The sequence below is a fragment of the Leptosomus discolor genome, chromosome 18 (genome assembly GCF_034619465.1).
Source record: "Leptosomus discolor isolate bLepDis1 chromosome 18, bLepDis1.hap2, whole genome shotgun sequence".
Classification (NCBI taxonomy): Eukaryota; Metazoa; Chordata; class Aves; order Leptosomiformes; family Leptosomidae; genus Leptosomus; species Leptosomus discolor.
In genome coordinates this window covers 2,928,117-2,950,966 of record NC_141408.1, presented here as the reverse complement: position 1 = coordinate 2,950,966, position 22,850 = coordinate 2,928,117, and the positions used below count along the sequence as shown (strand labels likewise).

At 47.2% G+C, this 22,850-nt stretch overlaps 1 protein-coding gene across 3 annotated transcripts in view; it reads right to left on the bottom strand.

Moving 5' to 3' along the window:
• AP2B1 (adaptor related protein complex 2 subunit beta 1) overlaps nucleotides 1–22,850 on the bottom strand; it is an 83,135-nt gene that overhangs the window by 7,119 nt on the left and 53,166 nt on the right. Inside the window, exons 16-21 of one of the 3 annotated variants that reach the window (XM_086475446.1) lie at nucleotides 20,283–20,316; nucleotides 18,244–18,390; nucleotides 16,795–16,940; nucleotides 14,202–14,331; nucleotides 5,574–5,658; nucleotides 4,752–4,838 (exon numbers count right to left, since the gene is read on the bottom strand). In XM_086475446.1, coding sequence (XP_086331572.1) covers nucleotides 4,752–4,838; nucleotides 5,574–5,658; nucleotides 14,202–14,331; nucleotides 16,795–16,940; nucleotides 18,244–18,390; nucleotides 20,283–20,316 — 629 coding nt within the window. Of the gene's footprint in view, nucleotides 1–4,751; nucleotides 4,839–5,573; nucleotides 5,659–14,201; nucleotides 14,332–16,794; nucleotides 16,941–18,243; nucleotides 18,391–20,282; nucleotides 20,325–22,850 lie in introns of all 3 variants that reach the window. The other 2 variants (XM_086475445.1, XM_086475447.1) reach the window with 2 other exon arrangements.

Here is a 22,850-nt window from a genome sequence, read left to right as displayed (position 1 = left end):
GCATCAGCAGACTCTGATCCGGTGGAGAGGCACTTTGGTCAATATTATGACAGTACATTCATTTCCAAGACATGTAATATGCATGGGCTCTATAATTTATTAAACGATCAGGTTACTCGATTTGCACATACAGGAAAAAACCATACCAGGGAAGCTTGTGTTTGACTGTCCCCCAGGTTGTTCCAGCAAGAAAATCCAATTTCTCTTTGTTCTAGCATTAGCAAATTACTTGGGAGCAGGGGGAAACAAAGTGACCGCTGCATACCAATAAAGCCATATTCAACTCCAAACACTAAAGCTGTTGCTTCACACCAAATTGTGGACCAGTAATCAGCAAGCAAACCCAAAGTTTCTAGAACTGCTGAACAGCACAGCCACTAATTGCCTCCTGTTCAATGGCATTCAATCTCCGTGTGCAAGTCAGCTTGTCCTCTTTCACTCTGTGGGTTTGGGTAAGCAGAATTTAAAAAAAGAAAGAAAAACATTTAGCTAATCTGATTTGCATATCTTAGCTTAACGTAGCCGTCCTTTGAAATTTAATCAAACTTAGCACGTTGAAAAACAGTGTAAACAAGGCAAAGTGAGCTTTAGCACATGCTCAGTTGCAGGGAAAACCTCAGCTGGTATAGTTGCACCAACAGCACCCAGATGATTTGTGCTGTAACAGTCTAGGAATCTATTTTCATGCAGTAGATTCCTACGTTTTCATTAAAAAAAACCCAAATGCAATTAATTTAGTGCTGGATTGACAAGAGATGAGAATGCTGGGGTATAACCATGACCTTGTGTTTTCATTACATATTTCTGAATATGGCTTTCTCCATGGAACTACCATAACCTCTTCCTAAGAGGGAGACGCACGAAACAACGCTAACGAATTCAAGATGCACAGCGCAGCCTGAGCGCGCCTTGGCCCCACGACACAGCTCCAGAGAGACCCGCTCCTCCCCGGCCATACGGCTCCAGCCCTGAAGGACAGCCTCGGGCCAGGGCCAGGTCTCACCGCAGGGAACCTGAGCCCCAAATCCCTTATCCAGAATGAAGCACTCATCTCTCACCGAGTCACTGGGAATTGTGGGGATACCTCCAAGGGTCCAGGACCTGGGCTGGTTTTGTTTTTTCTTGTTTGGTTTTTTTTAATTTATTTTTTTGAAACAAAGATTCTGGAGACAGGGATCAGAGTGGTGAGCTCTGCCCCGTTAAAGGGTACCTGCTCCTCACCCTGGCACCTTACCCCTGGCTTCAGCTTGCAGTGCTGTGGGCTACCCGCAGCAGCCGAGATTTTCTGGTTGTTCTGTGCCCTGTTATGGGGTGAGCTGCCAGGGACAGGAGCGTTTTCTGCCATCCCTGTTGCAAACCATGAAGCTCAAGTCAATCCCAGCTGGCTTGCCTCGTGGGCACAGGATGGATCCTTTACCTACAAAGGCCTGGGAGCAGAGACTCACACAGAAGCATCTCCACTGAAGAACTGTGTCTATCTCCTTTTTCTTTGAAGGAACAAAAGAAACAACCCGGGGAAGCGCCTGAAGTTTACACAAGAGGTGCTGCAGGGTGACTGCTGCACAGTGACAGCCAGCCAGCCCCGGCTGTACAAGAAAGGCACAAGCTGCTTTCTTGACAGATAAAATCCCAGCCCCCTAAAAATCCCTGTTCCAAGCCCATTTCACCTTGGTTTAAAGACAAAGAAATATACACATTTCAGTTTCTCCGTTGAAGAAAATCAGCATCCCCCGTTCAGCTGCTCGGCAGGGCCTCCCGCATGTCTGCGCCCAACTCTGGCCCCACTTCTCACGCGGTGCAGAAACAGCGCAGATCTGAGCGCTCTGGAAAGCAAAGGCTCTTTGCAGCTAAGAGAAGAAAACCCAGGCACCGAGGGTACAGGGCCCACGCTTCTGCCCAGCCCTCGGCCCAGCAGCAGCCGCGCGCCGCTCGGCACGCTCTGCTCCATCTGTCTGATGCCTGCTGCAGCCGGGCGGCTCTGCTCGAGCGGCTGGTAGTGCCGTGCTTAGGGCACGTCACGGGGGAGCAGGGGTATTTTTAGCTCGTGGCTAAATCCGCATCACCGGGCTGGAAGCGGTCAGACCGAAGCATGAATGGTACGGTGCATCCCAGAGCCTGCACGGGAACTCGCCACCAAGTGGGTGGGCTCACGCTAGGCATGAATTACTTATCGGAGCCGATGGGAGAGGAGGGGTATCGATTCACAGGGGGGCTGCACACCTCTGCGGAGCTGGCGGCGCTCAGGAGTTTTTTGTCTGTGCTGAAGGGTTGCAAAGACCCAGCACCTCCTACGTTTTAGTTGGGAGTCATTGAAATCTGCAGACTTTGTTCTGGGCAGCTCTGCCCTGGCAGCCGCTGGATACTTTATTTTACGCAGCAATACGAGAGCTGCACACCGCGGCATTGCATCAGTGAACAACAGAACCACCGACAGGCCAAGTTGAGAGCTTTATTCTGGTTAGGCATCTCCTACAAAAGAGTCTTTTGAACATGAACCAGTCTTTCCTCCACAAGGATCAAATTCCTGAAGATTTTATACCCAGAGTTGTTATTCTTGGAAGAAACGAGGTGTCTTAAAACAAGGCTATTTTCACTGGATTTAAACGTTCAAGATTGAATCTTGAAAGATTATCACCCTACTGCAGGGCACGGACAGACACTCTGGTATAAACCAGTAGCAAGACAGATCCCACTGTCATCAGAGCTCATCCAGCTTGTTTCAACTCTGCCCTGCTGTGCACCACCAGCCACTTGCCACCCTGTGAGAAGTCTCCATCCCTGAGGATGCTGGAAGCGCAGCCCTCCGCAGGGTTTGGGGTCTGGCTGACCCTTGTACAGGCAAGGCTTGATGCTTTTAGGATGGTTTGTACTAGAGGAGGTTACTGCTTAGAGGAAATCAAGGTGAGCAGCAGACTGAGTCAGGGTTGCATTGGTAGTTAAAATACAAGGGACTAAGACAAACCCACAAGATTTCCTCAGTTTTCCCTCCTGCAAGCTATCGGCCTGCTCCGTGCTGAAGCCCAGGTGGTGAGGGAAGGAAACGGCCGGCGTAGTCACAAGAGGGAGGATGTGTCGGCAGCAGAAATACAAAACCAGAAGCTTCAGTGGATGGAAGTGTTTGAAATCTGTTTACGAGACGTGACCCACTTTCTCCCGTACGTAAGGCAAAGAGGCTGGCAGATCCCGCACGCCCCCAAGCATCCCGAGTGATGGATCGCGCTCAGGAGAGGCACTGCTTCCAGGGCTCCTGCTAAAGCACCGAGAGAAGCCTCTTCTCGTCCGAGCCCTGGCAATGGCTGCAGATACCACTGCAGAGAAACTGCCTGGCATCCCCGTGCTCTCCCTGCGAGCTTGTAACATGTTCTCCATGGACTATCACCAGTTCAGGCAGGCTCGGGCAAGCAGCCTGGTCTTGAGCTGGCAAACCCTCCCAGAATGGGGAGCACTGCCTGTCACTCCACATTTTCTAGCATTTTCTTCCAGAGCTAGAAGGGGGCATAGGCTGGGCTGCAGGATCGACAGGGCTCATCTTCCCAGCCACGCACAGCCCCCTCTCTCCCTCCCAGCTAGATCCCCCCCCAGCCAGCACCGCAACACCCCAGTGCCAAACAGGAGAAGTACCAGCGTTCCTGAGCTGAGGTACAAAGCACCCTGGACGGTGCGGCTCGGGCACGGCCGGGGCAGGCGGCGTGAGTGGCAGCAGCACTGCAGTGCAGGGGGAGAGGCCGTGCCAAGCTCAGTCGGGAGCGGAGGGAGGACTGGGGGAGGCGCAGAGGTTGTTCTCATCTGAAACCCCACAGTGAAATCAAGTCATAAGGTCCAACAGCTGCTATTTTTTTGCCCTCTTGCATGCTCCATCTTTTATATTCCAAAATAGAAATAATTATGAGCACAAAGAGACTCATGGTTTCTGTCTGCAATTGAAGCAAGAGGGTGTTCATTGTGTAATAGCAGACATGAGCGAATAAAAAGGTTATACAGGGTTTGTAATCAATAGGGACACTTTTTTCCTCTGTGAAACATAGCAGCTTTTGGTAGAATCACTTGGCTCCTCTCCAGAACCTCTTGAACAGGAGCAAAGCTGCTACGCTGGCCCCATTCCACTTTTTCACGCTCCCTCATCCTTCAGCAGTAGTAAGGTCATACGTACAAGTAGGATGCTCACAGAAGGAACTAGACTGCTAAACCAGGACAGAGCACGATCAAAACACATCAATACATCAGCTAACAATAGCAGATCAAAACTCTTCTCACATGGCCTGTCCTCCATAGCTGTCAAAACATTTTATAGTGTATGTAGGGTTACTCTTCCACAACAAAAAGAAAGTGATGCTGAAAGGTGAAGTGACTGGCCCAGGATTATGCAGTAGGTTAAAGTCAGGGCTGGAACACCTCACCTGAAACACCCAGTAGCAGGACAGGATTTCTGAACAGCCCCAGCACCATAAGGAGCTCTACTTAAAAGAGCAGCTTTGCAGAGACGCAAAGTATAAACGAGAAAACAAGAACACAAGGTCCAGAATGAAAGGAAGAAACAGAGAGGTCAAAATCTAAGATCTGGGATTTTAGATGTGCTTTGATGGGGACCTAGCTAAAGTTTTTGACTGAAACAAGCCCTAGTATCCAAGGCTGTTTCGTTCATAAGTGCAACACCCATCTATCCATTAGCCATAGACAATGCTATCAATTAGGTGAGGTCTAGTGACCATACATGGAAAGTGCTCTCAGCATGGCAGGATTAAGCTACTCACCGGCATTCAAGTGACAGTCTTTAATCTGGAACTGAAGCTCGTTCTCGTTTGGAATATCCTTCCATGTTGCAAGGAAGACCTGGCGCTCTAGAAATGAGAAATAGGATCAGCACTCCTGGATCCTCACAGGACCGCAGTATTAATTCACCACAGAATATTACAAGGTAGACACAAAAAAGATCTTTTAGTCACATTTTGCCCTGCCGTGGACAGATCCAGGATTTGCTTCTGTAACAACCTCAGTCTCACTGTAAAAGTAGCAAAGCTTTGATGGATTTTGGAACCCCCAAACCAGAGACAGTCTTTACCACATGAGCTGTTTACAAACCAAGAACAGGCGGGATTTGAGTAGCAAGAAGGAGAGCCACACATTGAGGAACACCTTTGTGAAAGCTGCTTTTCAAGCAACTTCCCAGCCAATTCAAACAACAATTTAATACACGTGACCACAAATACACAAATTACAGGGCAAGTAGTATGGGGGCAAATCCTAGACCCATTTGAATGAATCAAACCCTCAAAAAACCCCCCCAAACAACCCCAAAACCAAACCACCCAAAAAATCAGCCATGAAGTAACCCAATCCATCCCTTGTCTGGCAGAGAGCATCAGAGAAGAGGACTTGGGTTCTGTTAACTATCGGAGTTGCAGGACAATGGGGACAGGCTCCCAGACCAGATCAGTTCAGACTGCTGAGATGCACCACCATGAAGGTCACGGCCAAGCACGTGTGACTCTCAGCCGCGGGACAACTGCGCCCAGCCAGGCGCTACGAGCACAGTCCAGCTGATGGAGGCCGGCCACAGACCTGAGAGCACTCACCCATTTTGCCATCCTCTACGAAAAGCACGTTGAGAGGAATTAGGCAGCTGAAGTAAAAGACATCAATGTTGTTTTTCACAGCCACCTGTTACAGAGGAAACAGGGGGGTTAAAGCATCTCTATATCAGCTGGAAGTCCAAAGGAATCCCAAGATTGTGCGTGGTCAACTCGCCTGTCGGAGCATCCTGGCCTGCTCTCTCTGACCAGAGGCCAGGAGAGATGTTACTGAGCTTCTGGGTAGTTTCAGACAAGGATAAGTCCCACCCCTCTGTGCTCACTCCATTTTCACTAAAAGCCACTCAGTCTTCTCCAGCGATCATTTCACCATGCTGCTTCAGAGCCAATTGTGCTGATGGGGTCACATCCTTGCTCTTTTCTGCTCTTTTTCAGCCTCTCCCCTCACTTCTTCCGGCTCTGGGGTACGTTCATACCTCTTGGCTGCACACAGCTACTATCAATGTCTGTCATATTGCACATAAACTTCTTCATCACCCCTCCTTCCCATCTCAGTGTTGGAATTCCTCAGCTCCAAACCCCTCTGTATTCTGTATTTTTACCCTCATTTCTTTATTTTTTCACCTCCTTGACTAATTCTGTCTCAGCCCAGACACTTTCTAGAAAGCCTGAAGTGGGTCCATTGCCTACATCTCCCAAGTCTCCTGCCTTCACCTCAGCAAAAGCTACACAGCAAACACATGCTGGGTGTTGATACCTAGAAGAAGAAAACCCTGTTACAGAGCAATCAGGGCAGGTAAAAAAAAAAAAAAAAGATTACTTGACAAAAGACTTAATTCTCACTGTCATTAAATTCTGCCAGCCAGGGGGATGCACAGGGTTGCCTTTTATCACACATGCTTGCCACATTACCGACCAATCTCTGCTAGCACAGAGAGCAACCTCACTTTCAGTGCTCCCCAAGCTGAGAGCTGCTGGTACAGCAGGAGCAAACCAGAGGTCTGAGAAAGTGCACCGTCATAGCACAGAAAAGGTAGCTCTGGGCTTCCTATCTCTGCCTCTCACGCTCTCCTCACATCATCCCACATAGCAATAGCCTGTCACAGGAGTACAGCTCAGCAGACACCTGCCATTGCTTGCAATGAAGGAAACTCAGCCTGTAAGAGACACCTAGAATTGAGGTCATGTGGGGAGCCCTGGATTTCAGGAGCTGTTTGAGCTCCTACTTCCTTTGAAAAAATCCCAGGAAGAGTTCTCCAATTTGTTCACTCAGCTGAAACACAAACCAGACCATGCTAAATGCTGAGCCAAAGAATTAAATTTGCTGCTAAAAGAATTTATGCCAAGACAAACTCCATTCACATTAATAATTACATATATTAGTGTCCTGCTGAAAAAAATCTATTGTCCTATAGTGGCAGGTTTAGAAAGACATCCCCAAATGTTGGTAAAAACAGCTGTGGATAGACAAGGGAGGGCAATAAACCAGAGAATTCAAACACAAGTCAGCTGATTAGACATGCAGGCAAGCCAGAGGACGAGTGGAAGGAGACCAAGCTCCCGAACAAACTTTTCTAGCAATTGGGAAGGTCCCAGAAGTGCAGAGAACAGCAGAAAGATAGATGTGACAGTCTGTGGGGTTTTGACTTTCAGCCATTGTTACAGGTAGCAGGTCATATTTGATTTCTACAATGCAAACCAGCTTAAGAAGGGATTAGTTTAAAGCCCACTAAACCCACGTAAACGGTGCAACCTCGGAAAAAAAATGGAAATGGTGCCCTGGAACAGGGAGCTGTTACGTGCTTCGATTGCTGGAGTTGGAGTGTCAAGCGTTTGAGCTAGAGGCACCAAAGCCAGAGAGGGAAAAGCAGCCTGGTAGACAGACTTAAGTGATTTACCTCTGCAAAATGTGATTGAACAGACTGGGAGAATAGCCAAAACCACACCTCTGAGTACAGGAGGGCAGCGCTGGGGAGGGGACAGCAGTGTAGCCATTCCAGATGCTATGCTTGGATATAAGTCATGGAGATGAGCCAGAAGAAGGAAAATTTACACTAAACGTCTGAGAAAACTTGATAGTGAGAATCATTAAGCAGCACAAAACTCTCCTGAGGAAGAGAGAAGCTCCAGCACTTGGAGTATTTAAAATCAGCCTTGACAATGCTCTCAATAAGAGGAACTGTAGCAAAACAACAAAGCATAGCAGGGACTACACTGTGTGACCTAAGATCTTCTCCAACTCTGATTTAACGATTAATTGCCTTCCCTTAGAACAACAGAGATTACTTAGCTTTTGCAGCTAATTGTTGTTGCCATACAACAGTGGTTTCTTACAAGAGGGGCTGGAAAGCAGTGTCTTCTCTCCAGTCACGGTTCTAGCGGCACACTCCAAATTAATATGCTTACCCTGTCCCTGCAGTTACAAGAATGCTATAAAAAGGTATCTGCTGACCTGCTTCTCAACTCTGCAGAAACATACTGAGTAAGCTGCTTTGGCAATACTCTGGAGAGCTACCCAATTAAGATGCTCTGAAGCGCAATTTCTTCCCAGCAAAGAAGAACAAGCCACACGCCAGCCTTCCTCCCAAACTGCACCTTGGGTTCAGCAATGACATCATGTGTCACCTTGCAACTATCTGTAACGATGCAGAAACCAGCTGTTACAACTGATTTTTGCAAACAGGAAAGGAAAACGCTACAGTCTCCTTAAACCTCCAGCACTGGGACAAGACCAGTAAGCTTTCCAAGACTAGCTTCCATCATGCAACACCACACACCTCCCCTGACCCGCCAGGTACGCGCTGCGGCTCCCAAGATCTGGTCCATGAAAAAGGCACCTGCAGATACCTGGATGGGGAAACTTGTACCAAGAGGTGGCTAAGAAGTCGTGCCAGCTGATACCAGCTTTCCAAGGCCATGCTTCAACCTTTGTGCTGCCACATCAGGAGCATCCGATGCCAGCTGACAGGCTACAAAGGAACCGCAGGCAGAGAGCGGATCCACAGCAGCGTCTGTGAGAAACTGAGCAGATAACAACAGCGACTTGCCGAAAAAATCTAGTGCTCCTCGGGTAGGAACATCAGCCTGAGACAATCAATGACATCTAAAGTGATACCAGCAGCTGAGAAGGCTCTCCAGGCTTGACATACTTGAAAGGAACCTCTACTTGGATTCAATAAATCCTCCAGCCCCAACTAACTTTGCCTGTGGCTCTGCAGCTTTAACCTGCCGACCTGGACATGAACTATTAAACCTTTAACAAGACCTTCAGGTTCAGCCATTTGAGAGTTGAAACAGAAGCATTTTAAACAAAAATGGCTTTCCATCTACGATCTTTTTTAAAGGAGAAAAAAAAATATTACTGCCTTGTAAATTTAGTCAAGCAGACTACAAAGCTTCTGAAGGATAAAAGTCAAAAGGTGCCAGATTTTAATGTAAAGCTTCACTGCTGAAAAGGTGTGAGCCCACTAAAAATTGGCACTGGGCTCCCAATCACTCCTGTCTTGTTTGTGATCTGACTGGAGGAAGCAGCACCTTCAGAAATAACCCCTGGAACAATTTTCTCACCTTACAGCATAAGCACCCTTCTGCGTCTCTTGCAGCACAACCCTCTGACAGCCAACACCTGGTATTTTGGGGAAGAGGTACCTCGTAAGAACAATGCTATTTTCTTCAATAGTGTAGGTTTCCGATGCTTTAAATCCCAGACTTGAGCATAAGAACCGACTTTCAAAGTCAAGTCTGAAAGCAACACAGATGCTTTCCATCAGCAGCAAGTACACAACATACCCACTTGGAATCCCATTAGCACCTACACTAAATTAAGGATTTACTTCAAGTTGGGCTTTGCTGTAGAGCCTGCTAACAGCCAAACTGTTAAGGCGAGAAGAACTCTCCTCTGCAGAGCCTTTTTTACCTCTGCCAGCACAAGGTCATGGTTTATCCTGCGACAGTCTGCTGCTCTGGCTGTCAGATGCCCCCAGGGAGGGCTGGCTACTTAACTTCATCTTCCTTGACAGGTAGGGTTCTCGGGATCCTGCGGGCGCTCGACAGCCGCTGCCAGGCGGATGCTCTACCTACAGGCGCAAGTCTCGAGCCCGGGCAGCAGAGCTGCGCGCAGACAGCGAGGCCGGGGGCTGGGTGCTGCGCCCCTGGCTCGGCTGTCAGCTCCAGGCACGCCGCTTGCGTCAACGGTCAGGGAACAGCGAGTTACTGGGAGGGCTACGCTCTCATGTGTGCCTGGCTGTACTTGAAGTTCAAAATGTGCATTTTATCCAATGTGCTGTACCATGTGGCAGAGCTGCCCTTAATCAGCAAGCCAACAGCTTTCTGCAGCTGATCTGAGAACTGGTCGCAGACGTCAAGCTATAATCCGAGCCCTTAATTCAGGGAGCTCCCAGGAGGGTTCTCCTCTGCTGGAGTAAGACCTGGTCTAGTAGAGGCTGTTAAAAAAAATAACCTAGGCAACAAATCCAAGAAAGCACTTTTCACACCTAGCTACCCAAGGCTGCTCCGTGGTGGTTGGCTCAGTAATCTTGAGGCAGCTCACACACAGGCAGATATTGTGCCATTTATCAAGCAGGCTCTGAAGGGAGAACGTCTGCTGGCTGGACTTGCTGCTCACGCCGATTCTCAGCCTTGTTTTTATGGAGAGTTGAATGTGTGAAACCTGTTTCCAAGTACCAAGAGCTCTGCATTTGTGACCCAAGATATATTAACACTTCTGATGAATGAGAGCTCCAGCGGTTCTGCATTGTGAGCGAGACGCTGAAGAGTGGAGGAGCACAGGCGATGAGTTACAGCAGGACTGAGAGCGGAAGGATAAGCATGATTTAGTGCATTAGAAAGATCGATCTTTTCTCAATGAAGAAGCCGCACCTTCAACTGCTTTTATAGAAATGTGTTGTCAAACTCATTGGAAGCAACAAAAAATGCTCTGCACCTCACATGGCTCAGCAGCAAGGGAGAGGTCTGTGTTTCCAAATGTCACTTTTCAGGAAGAAATGCAGCTGGCAGATCCTTCCCTTTCACTACTCGCCAGATCATCTTACAGGCATTCTGGAAAACTGAAGCTACGCTTCCTTCAGGTGCCTGCTCAGTAGCTGCAACAAACAGCCCTGGCAGCTGACAGCCGGTAACGCTGGGGAATGCAACACGCCGATTGCCAATTCTGAATGCAGATCCCAAGAGAACTGCAATGCTGCAGGTTCAGGCAGACTTGCTACAGCTCCAGGAGTCCCTGCAGCTTGTTTTCAACTGTATCGTCTCCTGCAAGTGGTTACCATCTCACAGAAGAGATGATCGTATTTGTGCTGTGACAGGCCGGGCCTGAGCTCCAAAACTGTCACAGCAGGTTGGCTCCCCTTCACCCATTTCCAAGGTTAGGGGAGCGATTCTCCTGTACCCGAATGAACAAATCGGATATTCCAATTTGACAGCATTTCAGAGCCCTTGAAAGGCCCTTTATTAGTAGCAGTGGTTCTCCTTAGCACAGAAAGGCTCCTATCCCAGGCATTTTCTTATTTCAAATTTGACTTGAAGACGTATCTGGAAAGATACTCACCAATGCAAATACCTATTTCAGAACCCATTTTCCTCTTTGAGAGCTCCAGGTCTCACACACATGGTGGCAAAGATACCCCACCCACCCCATCTCTGCCACTAGGCACGACCCCAACAGCCTACGTGTTATCAGAGGGGTGACACCGCTTTGATTGTGAAAAGGCAACTACGGGACCCAAGCAAGCCTGTACAACTACTAGAGCCTGCCCTGGCTGGCAAACGAGACACAGCTACCAAATACTCGTGAAGCTCAACGCAGCCTCTTGCACACCTTTGGGCAAAAGCTCGTTATCGCTTACGAGCGCCGTGCTCCGCAGAGGCCGCTCTGGGCAGGGGGACCACAGCACCCACAAGTGCCACATAGCCTCCAAGATGCTGACAGGGTGCTGCAAGGGTGTCTCCCAGCAGAAGTCAACAGCACACAATTAACTGAGTCAGTTTTCTTTAGCAACAGGCACACCCCAAAGGCATCTGACAGCAGCTTTTTAATCTGTAAGAAGTAAAGAAGATGAAGCAGGCAGCAAGGATTGGGGTCCGTTCAGCCCTACAGTGCTGCGCCCAGTCTAACTTTGCCTTTACCCTTTGAATAAATGGCTGCTTGACTGGGCGTTGAACCCGAGTCAACAGGTCAAGAAAATTATCATTACTACTTTGGGACAGGAGGGAGAAGCCTGGTATTCCTTATCACAAGATGCAAGGTGACTGGCACACAGAAGACTGTGTAGCTATATTTTATATAAGTAAGCCTCTGAAAATATTTCCATTTCCTCATCTTCTTGTAAAAACGGCTTTTTTGTTAACTTGTCAAATACTTTAGTTTCTTTCCATGATTACAAATGTTAAGATTAAACCAGCTGTATTGGGCAAAAGATTAGAAATGGTAATAAAAATAACCTGAACAAGACTGTAATTCATTACTTCTGAAATAATTGCCTAAGGAATGTACAACTAGTCTTTGAAGTTTCTAATTAACATGACAAAAGTTGAAAGCTATCAGTTTGGTTACTTCAGGACTTACTTTTCTTGTTACTAAACAAAAAACCCCCACCAGAATAGGAGATGAACATAAGGTCCTCAGGTTCAAACCAGCCCTGCATCTACTTCAATATTCCCCAGCTCAGAAAAACCACATTAAGCAAATTCAACTTGATGAGTGTTTTGGTTCTTCAATGAATACAGGAACATTTGTATTCTCTACTCCTATATTATGCTATAAATTGTTTCCTAAGTAGGTCACCAAAATGATTTCTGAATGTTTCAAGACATAATTTCTACATGATCTCACAAAACAGAACCAGAGTCTTGGCTGTCAGGGCAACGACAGATCTCCATCAAACCCACTGCCGTCAAAAAAGTAAGGGGAGTGCTCTTTTTAACTTGGCATCTGCTATCGTGATTCAACTCTTTGCAGAGAAATATACTATTACTCCATATGGCAGCTTCCCCAATTGTAAAAGGGCAGCCAACTTCTATGGCAATGAGAGAGCTCACAAATTAGCAACTAAGTCTGGCACTAATGAATGCTCCGCTGTCTCAATATAAGGTAGCTGGAGGTTTCCTCGCATGTTTTCGCTTTGCTTTGTTCTAGCAGGAGATGCTACAAGAAACAAACTGTGTCCCGATTCCTTTAGAGATTTAATAACCCAAATACTTCACTTCCTTCGAGATCAAAGGAAGCAGCAACTTGAGATGGCTTTGTTGAGAGTCCCCAGCGTTATGGAGGCAATCAGGACTGTCACCTCCTAGAGACTTCCAGATTTCCTTCAGAGCAGGAGGTAGATTTTACCACAGCTGACTCAAATGCAGTGATACAACCTCATCCCCATGACATGGATGCAGAGGGAATCCAGCTTTTCCACAGGCTGGAAGAGCCCTCTGTGGAAGACAAGAACATGTAATTCATTCACTGTCCGCATGCTCCCCCATCGCATGACTGAGCTCAGAGCTGGAGTGTAGGACTGCTCGTTTGAGCGCCAAAGAAGCTATTTTGAGCTGTTTGCCCAAAGACTCATCAATAAGTCATAAGCCCCAGAATGGAAGTCAAAAGAAGGGAAAAAAACCCCAGTTGCTCAGGCAGAATAAATAGTAACTTCCATTGCATTCTCTTAATCTAAAAAGAGAATGAGCTGCTTCAAAATATTCCCCTCCATGGGCTGCTACGCTACAGGAACCCAACCTAGTTCTAGCTGCTGAAGACTTGAGGAGAGTGAGACATGCTACAGTGCAAGTTAACCACATCTTTGGATCTAGGAAAATCATCCTAGACCCAGCTACACAGAGCAGAGGCAGGAGTCAATCGCTGAGCCCCATGCCAGAGTGGCTGCACATGGCAGCAGTGAGGAAGAGCCTCCTTCCAGGGAGAACTGTCTGCCTGACGAGTACTTCAAGACCAGTGCCCTTGAGGCACACCAGGACTGATGGAGACAGTCCCCAGTCCAAACCAGAGGTGAACATTTCCCTGGATCTGTCATGCCTTTATCAGACTGGCAGCCCAATCTGATAAAAGCCTCTTCTAGGGAACACCGTCCCCAACACGCACCGACAGCTTCATTAATGAAACATTAGCTGCTTACGTCATTTCTCCTCTGCCTTTCCTGGAACACATCATCTTTGCCTTGGATTAAGCTACCTGGGGCAGGGATGTGCCAATGCCTTTGTAAAGCACCCTGGAAGTTAAGAGCACTACAGAAATATTAATCACTCAGCAGTTGCCATCTTTCCTGCAATTCCTTTAATTGCCTAAATTCTTGCTGACAGCTCTTGCTGCCTGCTCCACCACAGGCATGCACTTTCTCTGTTCAGACCAGCTCCAGTTCATAAACCCAACCAAACCTCGTGTGGGCTTTATAGAAGAGTGTTACTGGAGCAGGCAAAGACCTTAATCCTCAAGGTGCAAGCAGTGGGTCTCTGCTTCAGTCCTTCTGGAGGAGACTAGAAAAAGGAAACAGCAAGAAGTCTTGGCCAGAGGCATGGCCCAAACCCATGGGTTCTGCCTGGCTACCCTACACACATGGTATTTTGTTACTAGAGTCTTACCACACTGGGCCAAACAAACTGGGCTGAGCACCTGCCGATCTCCCCCCTGCCCAGAATGAGACAATTCCCTCTTACCTGAAGGTTGTTCAGAGGCTCCATTTTCATGACTGGTCCCAGAGTGTTGAGGGGCAGGGAGACATCAATGCTTTGGTTTGGCATCAGAGGTGTGTGAATGGCCAGTGGGGTGCTTGGGATGACCCCGAAGCTGGGCAAGAGAAAAACAGAGGTGATGAGAGCAGCGCTGCATTGCCCAACACCTATTCCCTTTTGCCAAGCACAAGCTGGTTCATCTTCCCATTACTCTGAGCTGTCCCTGCTGTTACTTCAGGGGAGGGACACAGCTTAAAACAGCAGACACTCAAAGCAGGACAAGGCACGGGAAACTCAATCAGGTCTGTCCTGCTGACAACATGTGCCATCCTGCCCACGGGAGCAGCGTCTGGGAGCTCTTCCATTCCCCGCACAGCACCGAGCAGCAGCCTGCCCAGCAAGGAGCGGCACCTGGACTCAGACTCAGACCCCTTGGTGCGCTCTCACAGAGTGGGAAGCACTGCAAGTAGAGAACATCACACACTGCATGGCTGGTGTATCACTGGGAGCTATGGAAGAAGGAACTGGAGCCAGCACGGAACAAAGAGAGCGCCAAGGAGGAGTACGTGGTTTGTAACAGAGCACGGCAGAACAAAGCAATCCATGCACCAGCTGTCTGGTCCCGAATGACAGCGCCTGGCTCTGCTGCGTGATTTGAGGCTCCTTCAACTGGGGACCTATACAGCCACAGCAAAGCGAATGTTTGCTTGCCCGCTCAGGCATTTAATTCCACGGGCACCTCTATGTAGTGTGGAGAAGAGGGACAGTAGCTAGCATTTAACGTAACACTTCTGTACTATGTACTGGCTTCTTTTCGAAAGCAGATGGAAGTGCAGATGCATAAGATAGTTTCGGTGTCCACTCGTGACTGTGTTCCTCTTTAGCAGAATTCACATTAGCTCAGAGGTGACAGAGTATTCAGAGGAACAAAGATGCCTAAGTGTGTATTTTTAATTTTATGCACTAAAAACCTGATACTGTCTCTGCACAGTCAGCCACATGTGTATTGGGTATGACACTTTCAGAAACTAGTAGATGTCCCACCCTGTTCTCCTTAAGTTTTCAGCTCTAGGGAGCTGAAATAAGAATATTCTCAGCAAGGGCCTAGCCACATTATTTGCCTTCTGCAGCCATTTCACGCTGGGGGACATAAGTCCTAGTGTTTTCCCTAAGACTCAGAGGGAAAACAAAGTTGCATTTTGCTACTAAGTGGCTGTGATATTACAGCACACCAGAGCTCTAGCTTTCTTTTCTTTTTTTTTTTTTTTCCAATGCTTTATCCCAAGACCACAATGAATGTAATTAGTAGTGGCAGAAGAGGGGGGAAAAGCAACAGAAACTTCCAAAGCACAAACTTTAATATTTAAACCTAAAGAGCTAACCCGCTGCAGCTCTTTCCAATGCACCAGCCACAGTGGAAAGCGGTAGAACAGTATTTGTAGAAGAGTAAATAGTAGTAGATTGTATATGGAGCGTGTGCTGATACGCTGCAAAAGGAGAAACTGCTGTTTTACTGCACAGTATTTAAACTTCTTACATCCTTGAGAAGTACCATGTAGGTGTGGCTAGAACACAACTTGATGTACGGGGAAAAAATCACAAGCAAAACTGCTTTTTTCAGGCCAATTTACATGAAACATTTGCATATAGCAGCTTAGCAAAACTCTCCAGAAAATACAGCAGTCCACGGAGAACATTTACTAAGACTTACTTAGCATAATGTCTTCTGTAAGTAAATATTATTCATCCCAAGAAATCCCAAATTTGCAAGGCTAACAGTGATATTAAAGAGATGGTTTCAGTGGATCTTAGTACAGAGAACCCTTTTCCAGCAAAGGGATATTAAGAAATGTGGGAAACATTTCAGTCACAAAATATTCTTCACAATCCTGATAAGAACTAGTCTGGTCCTTGCTCAAACCTGGCAAACCACATGATAAGCTCTCTGACTGGGAAGGGTATTTGTGGGAAGACACTGTGGCTGTACTGCCACGTCACGTCTTTTGGCTGAGATTGGTTTCTGAGAACAATCTCCATGCTCTAAACATTCACGTAGTGCTCCTTCAGACAAAATTGTTCTGCTACCGATTACAGGGAAAGCATGTGCCGTAGGCTCTGAACTTGCAACTTGTCAAACAGCTTTATTAATGAGACCCACACTTCCAGAGAGTCTGAGGGGCAGCACAGCAATTAAGTCAGGAGGTAGAGGCATTACAGACGGATACTTGTGCAGCTCAAATGCTTGCCTGTTTATGCTCTTGCTTTCCTCAGGGCACTTACTGGCTACAAAACCACTAGCCTGCCTAACAACTCATGAGGCTGCTTTAAAACTCTGCAGAGAGTTTCAGTGCTAAGAGAACGATGGGACCGTCTGCTGCCGGTTTCCTCACAGATTTATCAGTCTGTATTTTCAGCCCTTTCACACAACTGTGGTGTGATGGAGACTTCAGGCTGTCTCCATGACTGCATTATATTCCTACATAAAAGTCCTCCCTATATCTAGCAGTGCAGACACAGATTCCTTTCATGGAGCACGCAATCTTTTTAACATAGTGAACAAAGCCTATCGATCTCTTACCTGTTCTTGTTGAACTGAATGGCAAAGTCGGTCATGTGCTGCAAAGCCTTATTGGTAAAGTTCATCTCCATGTAGATGTGTCCCTGTCTGTGACTGAATGTGCCCGAGATCTCCAGTCCTTTAGCCTTTACTGCAGGCAACCAAACCTTGAACACAAGAGATGTCATTCAGCATAAGTCTGGCCTGAAGATAACAAACAAGTAACAGTTTTCCAAACAACAGGGAAGTCCTGAGTTCGGAAACCCAGCTACATTGGCACATTAAGCCCACAAACGCTAAAGAAACACTACAGGGAAGATACAACACAGGCTGTTGAAAGGATAAAGTTCACCAATGAGAAATAAGCTTGCTGCTCCTAATCCGTCTCTGTTCACATCACTCACATAAGAATTCAAATATACTACAGCATTAGTGTGCACAAGAAACAGTGAAAGCTTGTGTCCTTCACACTAATGCGAGACTTACCAAGTCTGCTGATGGACAGGCTTCTCCAAGGACTTGTTAGGCTATTAGAGGCAGGACAACACTAAGGTTTGAACCGAATAAAAGCACAGGGCTGATACTATTAGCTGTTTGGCTTCTGGATTCCCAAACCATCTTTGTGGCAAAAACCCAGACCCAAATCCAAGTGGTGCAAAATGAAGCACTTCTTAGCTCAAAATTACTGGGTTCTTTTGTACTTGGTCTTATGCATGGTGTTATACTTGGAAGCAGCTAAGGACCAAAAGCTTTGAATATGCTCTGCAGTACCTTGAGATCCTAGATTTCACAGGATGACTTAAGTTTATTCATCCATTGACTATTTAATCAGTGCTAATTTTTGTTTATTCCCTTTCAGACATGAAAGGCTAACCCTGAGCTCCCTGTGGCTGCTCCACAGCCTGTTACCAGAACCACGTTCTGCATCTCGCAAACCCTCCAGACGAAACACGCTTCAGTCAGTGCATCTGCGATCTGTGTCACTAATGGAGCATTTATCCGCATTACACTGCAGCATGCTCATCCCAATCACGTCGTTTTATCTTTACTGTCACGTTCGATTCCTCCAAATAAACGAATCTTCTATGGAAGTTGTAGCAAATTCTATCCTGCCCTCAGTTTCCTGGGGAAACTTGCTAAGAAGTAGGTCTCCAGGAAAGCTGCTCTGACAAAATTGAAATTCTCATATCTTACATAAGCCATTCTTTAGAATAATATTGTTACAGGCAAAATGAGGGAACTGCTTAAAAAAGCAGTAACTGTGTAGTCTGTAACCAGCAACTCGCATGGTCTCCAACGCAGTATTACTCTGCCCGGGAAAAGCCCAGGGCATCCCTAATGGGACCGAGTTGAACTAAGGTGCCTCGATAGCACCAGAGACCCACCATAAAGGGGACAAGCGAGCGCTCTCAGGCTTCTTGTAGCCTAAAGCAGGGCAACATACTGAGGGTGTTCTTTTTCCTTACGTACAGACTTCGGAGCCACATATCCTCCCGGAGCCATGCCTATACCAGATGAGAGCTCGAAAAGATCGTTGAGTCCACTGCTCACCACCGCTGGGGTGGGTGAAGGGGCAAAGGTGGCTGGCACGGAGGAGGGAATGTAGGTCTGCCCCACCTGGAGGGGTTAGAAAGAACAGGTACTGATTAACATCCTATATGAAGAACACTACTTATTAAATAAAGCATGAACTCTGGCAATATCCTAAATATTTTAAAGCGGTTTGCAGCTTCCCCGCTGAATTATCAATAGTGCTAAATAATACATTTGAATTCCAAAGCTCTTGGCAACTAATCCCTACACTCGGCTGTCACCTCAACCGTGCAATAGCTTTCACATAATTTTTTATAGCTCCAGTTATCTGCTCCCACTGTAGAGGAATCTTTTGACTCCACCTCTCCTTCTCATAAAGACAACATGCCTTGTGGATCTACCCTACATAAACCCAAGGAAAAGAAAAAATGCTTCAGATCTTCCCCCAGCTACAACAGTCTTCAGGAATCTGCAAGATTTTGCAAATCCAGAGATAGCAAGGGAGTCACGACCGTATTGCACACTCCCACCTAAAGCCAGAGCTCTGCATTCTCAGCATTATGGTCCAAAAGGTTCATTACATGAAGCAGAACTAGTTGTCTCTGCCAGATGACAGCCTTTCTGCAAGAAGGGACTTAAATGAGGGCACCAAACCTGGAATATTAACCTTTAGGTGCCCAGCTCCAGGTGGGACAGTCACACTCAAGTTAGACTCCCAAGTTCTCCTCTTTGCTGTGAGCAGGAAGAATTACATGCTTGAGAACAGGATCACCAGTCAAAAGCCCAGAAACAGGCAGAATGACTACGGCAGACAATCAGAAATACTGATGACAGGTCTGGGTCTGAAGTCTCACCGCTCTTCTGTGTTCAGGAACACACTGAGATGTGGTCTTTCAATCAGCCCTTTGGACAGGGAGGGAGGACTGGTGGTTTTGCAGAACTGCTTCTGCTGGGTTTATGCTGGCCCAGGGAGGCAGAAACCCGGCTTTGTGGGTATGACCTCTACAGAGTAAGTATCTCGCGTGTCCTGGTGCATGCTGCCTGGGGGCTACAAGTATACTGTACCACCGGCTCTCCTCCGCCCTCATGCTGAAGTTAGAAAGGAATGCAGGATTCACAGGGAAAGAAGGAGAGAGAATGACTGCAGCCATAACAAGGGTCTCTGAAATGCCCTCACTCCAGAACTGAGTATGCCTTCCTCCCTGAATTACTGGCTACACAGTCCTGGGAAGAGGGACTGGAGCTTTCTCCAGAAGACTGCTTTTGGCTGTGGGTTGGAGGCACACTCCCTCCTGCCCACTGTGTCTCCAAGTCACCTTGCATCCTTTTCCCGTGCTTTCCTGGAAGAAGCTGGTATGCATTTGAAGCCAACGGTGCTTTGGAAGCAGCCTGAAAATCTCCCATGTCCTGGCAAGCACTCTAGGCACTCGGACACTCACAAAGCACAGGCACAGAGAAGGAGGCTGGTGGCAGGCAGAGATCAGCACCGACCCCACATAGTAGGAAAGCTCAGAGCTCCAGATCTTCATGTCCAGAAAAAAATCTTACGTGGCATTTGGGAGGAGAAAAGCACTGAGTTCAGACAAACCCGTGGTGACACTGGGTTAGGGTTACAACAGAACAGGCTTTGTGTGTAGACAGGTGAGCATCCTTGGCCTTTCATCTGCCAAAGCGGTTGCACAAGGACTGGAGTACTGCCAGTGTTAACGCTGGTGCTCCAACTAAAAGCTCTGAGAAAGAAGAGCTAAGCAGAGAGTCAACAGCTCTGGCCCTGGCTGCTCTTAGGAAAGCCCAGGTGACAGCTGGACTCAAAGCAACATAGGTGGGGACCTGTGTGTTTCAGTTACATTTGTCCATTTTCAAACACCTTCAGGGATTTAAAACATCTTCCAGCACATCATGGGTGAGGTTGTATTTAAAAACCCTGAGCTTTGAGCAGCTTTTTAAACGGGGGAAAAAAATGGAATGGCACTTACTGCCGGGCTTCCTCCAATGCCCCCGCCAAGGTCACTGCCAAGCTGAAAGAGAGAAGGAGAGAGAGGAGAGAAAGACCGAGTTCATTTAAGCCAAGTGTCAGATGGCTGGAGCAGAGCTCAGCTGACCGCTCTGCCGCGAGCACGTCTCGCTCGCTTGCCGCGTACAGGACAGACAGAAACGCAATGATGGGAAAGCACAGGGAACAGAGGGGCTGTTTTGCTGTCGGGTGAGCAGAGCTATTTCGAGAACTACCCCACACACCTACTGGGGACAGGAGCGGTTTGCAGGTTAATAAGAACAAAACCTCATCCCCTCTTGCGCCTGTCACCTGCACCAAAAACTGTGCGCAATTCTTTGTGTATCATGCATCAGCGCTTTCGCTTCAACCCACCACGCTGGTTGCCAGCACTCCTGAGCAGCTCCACAAAGCGCAGTGGGGTAACTGTGAAATGGAATAAAAATAAAACTGACGGGAAGCTCACTTCCTGAAAGCTTTAGTTTGCTGGGGAACGGCTATGAACCACAGGAAAACACAATGCGTCTTGGCCAGGTTCCTCCGACATGCGGCTCTTTTCAATAACAAGGAAGAAAGAGAGCGGGATACGTGCCGGCTCTGACAACAGCTCAGATAGGTGGGCTTTGTCTTCCCTTTAAAGATGCTCCCCTCCCTCAGACAGGAAAAAAAAAACCAGCTTCATGATATAATGGGCCACCCAAATAGCGAAGAGACCTTACGGTGGGCTAGGGTATTTCAGTAATGATCTCTGCCAAGCTTCACTTCCAAGCGACTGAAATACCCACCACGTACCTCCCGCGCAACCCTCCATAAACACTAAATCCTCTCCGGAGCCCTTCTGACAAACCACCCTGCAGCCCACCTAGAAGCTGTCCTACCATGAACTCTCTTACCAGACCACTTTCTCAGTGACAAAGCCCCTTTTTTAAACATCCACACCATTCTACACACTTGAGAGAATTCAGTGACCAGGACAGACTCCATGGCTACAAGTGCTGTTTGCAAGTACAACATCACTCCCGTGAATATTTATAAAGCACTTGACAGATGACTGATAGCCAGGAGGAAACAAGCACAGATTTGCAGTGGTTATTCACAACAGAGACATCTCCAGGCTTATCTGTGTCCTAGGCTTTGATTCAGAAGACCATGGTAGTTTTCTGCCTAGTGCAGGGGTTTTTTTTGTTGGTTTTGTTTTTGTTTTGGTTTTTAATCATCACATTCAGACAAAGTTCACAGCCTGACAACATGCATGGAGGATGAAGCAAGTGCAGGGGTGAGGTAGGAGCCAGCCCCATGGGGAAAAGGCTGGACTGGCAGACCAGAACAACACAGCTTGCCTTGTAGGTGGCTTTGCTCTTCCATTTGGTTAAGGTTTGGGAAGTGAGTTTCCTTTAAAAAAGCATTTGACAAACTGGGTCAACAAAGGCTCTAAGTATGTTGTTCAAATATATGCTGATGTGTTAAGATACTGAAAAAAATGCACCATAGAGCTCAAGCAAAAGCTTCCAGGAGCACCTGTGCTTAGAGCCAAAAAGGCTCCAGCCTTTTCCATCTGCACAAAAGACTTGGGAAATCCAACCTTGTTCTGGTCCCCACTAGCCTGTTCCCTGGGAGATCTCAAGGCAAATATATTTTATGCTGGCCAAGAAATACCATAAAGCTTCATACTTCTCTCCCTCAGAGCACCAACAGAAAAGATAAAATGCCTTAAGAACAGCAGCAAAGTTGCAAGACAGTGACTTACCAGATGATAACTAGCCTCCGGAAAACCTGTAAAATTTGGCAAATCCCTGTGCTATTCTGGACCCCCTTCCATCCCCTGGCATCTCACCTTCCCCTAGTCCTCACAGGAGCCACCTGATGCAATATTAGCTGCCATAAGCAGGTGTTAGAGAAATACAAATCACACACAATTCGCCTTTTGTTAAGCTTTTTTCCTGTGGGAGACTCAGTATATCCCTACTTGAGGTCTTGACAGAAATTTCTAGGACATCTCCCATCTTCAATAGCCACCTCTTCATACAGCAACCCATCCTCTTGCTGCCCATGGCAGTGCACTGCACAAGTCCAGTTCTTCTCCACATACTTAAGAGATAATACATAAAAGTGAGTGATTCCAAAGTTGAAAGAAGGATCAGTCACAGACCAAAGGAAGTGAGCCAGAGGATGCAAATCCAATTAATACTGAGCTTATAAAATAGGGCTTATTACACTGTCAGGTCTCACCCTAGAAGCCTGGCAGAGCAGAGTTTTGTTCTACAGACTGCTCTTGAAGCCAAGCCATGTATTAGATTAATATATCAGATCATTTACATCCTGTAACTGGCTCACTGAGGAGTAATAAATGCAACTATTACACATCATCCCTATTCACAGTCTTGCACGCAGATGAACTTCACACTTTACACTGATGGGCAGTGAGGTCCAGAAGAAAAAAGGTAAAGAACCCAGTTCATCCCAGGTATCGCTGTATGCATGGAGGATTCTGGTACTGTTGTCTGAATCAGGAGAAAGACTGGTTTATCAAGCAGGAAGGATTTTACAAACA